This window comes from Pleurodeles waltl, chromosome 6 (assembly GCF_031143425.1).
Source record: "Pleurodeles waltl isolate 20211129_DDA chromosome 6, aPleWal1.hap1.20221129, whole genome shotgun sequence".
Lineage (NCBI taxonomy): Eukaryota > Metazoa > Chordata > Amphibia > Caudata > Salamandridae > Pleurodeles > Pleurodeles waltl.
In genome coordinates this window covers 225,924,973-225,930,972 of record NC_090445.1, presented here as the reverse complement: position 1 = coordinate 225,930,972, position 6,000 = coordinate 225,924,973, and the positions used below count along the sequence as shown (strand labels likewise).

General features: G+C 38.7%; 1 protein-coding gene across 4 annotated transcripts in view; it reads left to right on the top strand.

Moving 5' to 3' along the window:
- The first annotated feature begins 1,411 nt into the window (after positions 1-1,411).
- Positions 1,412-6,000, top strand: part of DCAKD (dephospho-CoA kinase domain containing) — a 292,941-nt gene continuing 288,352 nt past the window's right edge. For 2 of the 4 annotated variants that reach the window (XM_069237945.1, XM_069237949.1), the window contains exons 1-2: positions 1,438-1,499; positions 4,315-4,540. In XM_069237945.1, the coding sequence (XP_069094046.1) occupies positions 4,494-4,540 (47 nt within the window). In that variant the 5' untranslated portion in view covers positions 1,438-1,499; positions 4,315-4,493. Of the gene's footprint in view, positions 1,500-4,314; positions 4,541-6,000 lie in introns of all 4 variants that reach the window. The other 2 variants (XM_069237947.1, XM_069237948.1) reach the window with 1 other exon arrangement.

Sequence of the window (6,000 nt, the reverse complement as noted above, 5' to 3'; positions counted from 1 at the left end):
TGGATTCCCCTAGGTCTCTAGTTTTAAAACAATGCACAGGTTTGGTAAGTTTCCCTAGGTGCTACAGGTAGGCACTTTGCAAAAAACACCTCTGTTTTCTGTCAAAAAATGTGATGTGTCCACGTTGTGTTTTGGGGCATTTCCTGTCGTGGGCGCTAGACCTACCCACACAAGTGAGGTACCATTTTTATCTGGAGACTTGGGGGAACATAGAATAGCAAAACAAGTGTTATTGCCCCTTGTCTTTCTCTAAATTTTTTCCTTCCAAATATAAGAGAGTGTGTAAAAAAGACGTCTATTTGAGAAATGCCCTGTAATTCACATGCTAGTATGGGCACCCCAGAATTCAGAGATGTGCAAATAATCACTGCTCCTCAACACCTTATCTTGTGCCCATTTGGGAAATACAAAGGTTTTCTTGATAGCTATTTTTTACTCTTTATATTTCAGCAAATGAATTGCTGTATACCCGGTATAGAATGAAAACCCACTACAGGGTGCAGGTCATTTATTGGCTCTGGGTAACTAGAGTTCTTGATGAACCTACAAGCCCTATATATCCCCGCAACCATAAGAGTCCAGCAGACGTAACGATATATTGCTTTCAAAAATCTGATATTGCAGGAAAAAGTTACAGAGTAAAACGTAGAGAAAAATCGCAGTTTTATTTTTACCTCAATTTCAATAAAAAAAAAAAACAGTTGTTATTTTCTGTAGGAAACCCTCGTAGGATCTACACAAATTACCCCTTGCTGAATTCAGAATTTTGTCTACTTTTCAGAAATGTTTCGGTTTCTGGAATCCAGCATTGGTTTCACGCCCATTTCTGTCACTGACTGGAAGGAGGCTGAAAGCACAAAAAATCATAAAAATGTGGTATGTCCCAGTAAAATGCCAAAATTGTGTTGAAAAATTGGGTTTTCTGATTCAAGTCCGCCTGTTCCTGAAAGCTGGGAAGGTGGTGATTTTAGCACCGCAAACCCTTTGTTGATGCCATTTTCAGGGAAAAAAACACAAACCTTCTTCTGCAGCCCCTTTTTCCCATTTTTTTTTAAAAAACGAAATGTTCACTGTATTTTGGCTAATTTCTTGGCCTCCTTCTGGGGAACCCACAAAGTCTGGGTACCTCTAGAATCCCTAGGATGTTGGGAAAAAAAGGACGCAAATTTGGCGTGGGTATCTTATGTGAACAAACAGTTATGAGGGCCTAAGCGAATAGCCAAAAAAAGGCTCGGCACAGGAGGGGGAAAAGGCCTGGCAGCGAAGGGGTTAAATAACGTTTTGAATCAGCGATATTTGTTCGTTCCTTGGCACATTCTGCGTAAAACACTATAGCCTGAGTCCTGCAGGACCTTTGCACTTGACCCGGAAGGTATTTCAGTAACGAGAGCAACTGTTGGTTCATAATCTAGCTCGGTTTGCCGCTGACCAATGGAGATGAGAGATACTAAGAGGTACGACACTTCCGGGCCCAAAAAAGACTAGTTCTGACGCCAGAGGTAAATTTTGAGCAAATTATTGGCAGGTTTAGCTAGAGCGGAAAGGGAGCAGTTTGGTGTTAAAAAATGGTGGTCGCATAAGTAGTGATTTCTATTGTGTGGTCTCCGTGAACCTTCCCCTGACACGTTATTTGTCGCTGTTTTGGGCTCTATGTGTTGCGGGAAAGACGGGCGGGGCACGTTCAGACGGCAGTTGACAGGTGGGAGGGTAAAATCTTCGGGAAACCAGTAACGTGGAGAGAAACTGCAGTGAAATGTGTGAAAAGAGATAGAATGGACGGGGATGGGAGGAAAGAATGACGGTACACAGACTGGTATTAAGACCCAGTAGTCGTTATGAGGGGAAAGAAAATACCGATACTTCTATGGAGAAAGGTAGACTGCAGGGGCCACTAGGAGTGAAAGACAATGTCATCAAATAGTCTGCATGGAACGGGAGACTCCAGTGGACATCGGAGAGAGAAGCGAAGAAGTGTATTAAACGAGCAAACAGAAGTCTGGTCTAATTTTGTGAAACGAGAGACTTAATCACAGGTGCATTTGAACTGATACTAGACGTGTATAAAAGCCAACTTGCGAGGCCTAAGCCCGGGCCGGATATAAGGCGAGTGACTACAGTTGGCGTGTTTATTAAAAAAAAGAAAAAAGTAGGACGTGTTTGAAGAGCCCGAGGAGACCAGTGTTATGAGACGTAGAGAAACGTTGTTGATCTTTTAACTTAAATGGAATTCCATTTAATCACACCCGCGGCCCCGCCTAAGAAATATCTACTATTTGAACCTTAAAACAGAACACCAATACGCTGAAGCAATTAGACATCCAACAAATGGAGATAATCCAAAATATTTAATTTCGGAATAAAAAATACAAATATATTCTTATTTTAAGGACACTTTGAAGCAATATGCTGTACTCTAACATATCACTCTGTTTTTTTTGTTCCTAATGCATGTTTTTTTTTTATTTGCAAATAGCAGTGAGGGACTCCTTTAAGGCCGCAAACCGTCCTTACTTGATTCTGTTGCCTTTTTAAATTAAGCTAAGGATAACAGCTGATTTTTTTTTTTGCTTTCAATTTCAAATTTCTTGAAGTTTTACTGAGATTTTTTTTATTTTGTAGTTTTTACATATTTTTTATGTATGTAGACTTTATTACGCTGTTATTTATTTTTCTAGACTGTAGTGGTCCACATTATTAGGTGTCGAAGAGTCCCAAGGGATCCCACGTTGAGAACCTCTGACAGAGTATACAAATCTGTGTGAGGACAGTGCCTGAAGAGATGTTTGTCATGGCATAGAATGTCTGCAGTCTAAAAATTTGTGGAGACGAGAATCTATGTGAGATTGGAAGTAAGTTTATGGATGCTTATGAACAAGGAGAGACCATAGAGACAGGCATGCAGAAAAATAGACTATACATACATTTAGCGATATACATGTTTCAGCTGCATAGTTGTGCATAGGCAGACTGCATGTATGTCGAGATGGTCAGAACTGTTAATCAAAATGCTTAGTTGCTATTTTGGCGCTGTGTAGCGGGACCTTCAGTCTGCAGGCCAGGACAGACCCACAAATAGCTTTTTTGGGACATGTCATCTGTGATAAAGGACAGGTTCGAACCACCCAAGTCAAAAAGGAAGATCTTCCTGGACTCATTCTGAAGTCTTCCGATGACTCTAGCTGGGCTATTCCTGTAATGATCTGACGAAGTCATCCCAAACCATCCTGAAGTATGTGTATAGGCCGAAATATTTAAATGAGATGACTCTACAATCATCACAAAAACTACTCTGGGATGGTATCCTGATTACTTCAATTGAATATGCGTGATGATCTTTTACTACTCCAGGAACACCAACTGACAACTTTAGGATGAGTGTTAATTACTACAGGATGATTCCACGACAACTTCACAATGACTGAGGATTACTCTAGGATGTTTCCAGGACAACTTTTGGATGACTGTAAATTATTTCAGGATGACTCCATGACAACTTTAGAATGAGTATGGATTATTCCAGGGGGATTACAGGAAAACTTTAGCATGAGTGTGACTTACTAAAGGATGTCTTAATGACAACTGCAGGGGGAGAGTGAATTACTCCTGGATGATTCCAGGAAACATTTTGATGGCTGTTGGTAACCAATGAATGGTTTATCATCGTGTGAGGATTGTAATATTCACTGCAGAATCTATTGTATTCATTCTATGATATGAAAATTCTATGGTCACATTTTCTCAAATCTAGTGCCCATCAAGTACTTTAGATCAACTAATCTGTTGCTAAACAAGTACTGTGAGGTGCAGGACCCATGTACAATCCTGTACAAAAGGGAATTGTGTTTGAATGTAAGAAATGCAACTTGTTTATACATTCCAATTAAATCTAAGAAACTAATAAGCAGCTAAAATTAAAACAAGCTGTGGCATAATACTTTATTTTCTGTGCAATAAAAGGTGGTGGTGGGCTTGGGGGTGGTATAAAACAAATCTGAGGTAGGAATTAGAGAGAATACAACACGCTTTGAATTCAAAAGAAGCCTTTTAATTTCTGTTACTCCCTAATATTCAGTAGACATTGCCTTAATTTGTGTATAAGATATTACCTGACATTTTTCTAATATTGTGATAAGTGGGAAAAGACTAAACAAAACAGAGGTTGAAATACAATGGATCCAAAATTACTTCTACATTCATTGTATTCAAGTGAAACACATACCTGGTCCCAAAAGGGCTCAGGTTACCATAAAATAGAACAGTAAAAGTAGACAAGAAATGGTCAATGAAAACCGGTACTTTGTTTTTTGCTTCTAGATTTGCTGGTTTCTTCAGTTCTCATCTAGCAAGGAAGATCGTTATGGCAAGTTTTCACTGCATCGTTTTGATGTTCATGGTTGGCCAGCTTTTGACGATGTACACAGATTTCATAAACTCTGAAAGGATAACAAAAGCATAGATAAGGATCTTTTTCCAAAGAGGGCATTGTCTTCAAAATGCAACAAGACCATAATCTTCAAACAGTCAGTACAGTTTGTTTATGGTGAGTGGTCACAGGAGCACCGGTGATATTAGGTCATTAGTCATGGAGGAGGAGAAAGAAAATGTCAATTTCTGATCTGTGATAGAGAAAGAAGTAAATACAGAAGATCAATCCCATACTTACGAGGGTGTAGCTCAGGGGTCTTCAAACTGTGTGAGGGTGCGGGGGAGACCAGGTTCTGGCCGAAAAAGACATTATGCAGATAACAGGACTTTGTTTTAAGCAGAAAAAAAAACATTTATTGCATTTTTAAAAAGGTAACAGAACTTAACTGCAATGTTTAAATAAGTCCAGACACTTTTAAACATAGCCTACTTAATAGAATAATGGTGAAAAATTCGGAGGCGGGCCAGATGATTATTATTTTTTATCGTACTGGGGGGCGGTGTTAAAAAGTTTGAAAACCACTAGTACCAAGTGTACAAGGCAATTAAGACATTTGAGCCACCCCGCATTTACGCCAACCGTTTCTTCATCAAGGGCAGCAGTTCCAACATGAGCCTTAGTGACACCTTTGCCACATTTGTTTGGTAAAAATGTATCATACTCAAAACTGTGAGGAGAAAACTTGCACTATCCAAACATACCTGGCCTTTTTCACCAGCTTGTGAAGTCCTCTCTTTGGGATAAGGTCGCTTCTCTATGAGGAAGGGTCAGTGGAATCTTCCATCATTTCCTGCACATCAGCCTGCAGCTAGCCACACGGAATATTAATATACATGCCATCATGCTAGTTTAAACAAAATGTAAAAATATAAAGTGGTAGTCTGTGGATAATTATCTGTCATCTAGGCATATCTCACCTGTGAAAAAATTATATTTATAAAACCATAAAAAAAGTAGATATGTCTGAGATATTTCCACACTAATACTTTCAGATTGTAACACAGAAATAATATACCAAAGGAAAAAAATATTAAAGCAAGCCACCCTTCATATTGCAAATGACCCCTTGAATATTTTTGATGTCGAGGATTTTTTGTAGGATGTTTGACCTTTTCAATTCAGACTGCTGCCTACAAACGATTTATAGCCGTCTACTTTCAGCATGTGCCGCACACCTGTGCTATAATGAAATGGAAATAAATAATTTCAAGTGACTAGATTTGAGAAACACAAACATATTTTTGGGCTGTACAGATATAAAAAGTGGTATAGATTTGGGTGTTGTGATAGATAGATATGAAAATTAGTTGCCATCTATCTGGTCAAAATAGAATATCTTTTTCTTACCTTTTTAGACCGTAATCTCAGATTGTACATCTCTCACTTTTGCTTGTAAAAGTATACACCTTTCTTTCATACAGGTATAGGCATTCTCTCTATTAATGATTGACGAGTCATGCATAATTTCATTAAGGAGCAAGCGTATTTATCCCAGTGTGAAATTATGCACTTTCAGTTACAAATGATCAGTCTACCCTGTCATGAAAAAAAAAAAAACAAGAGAAACCAGTGAA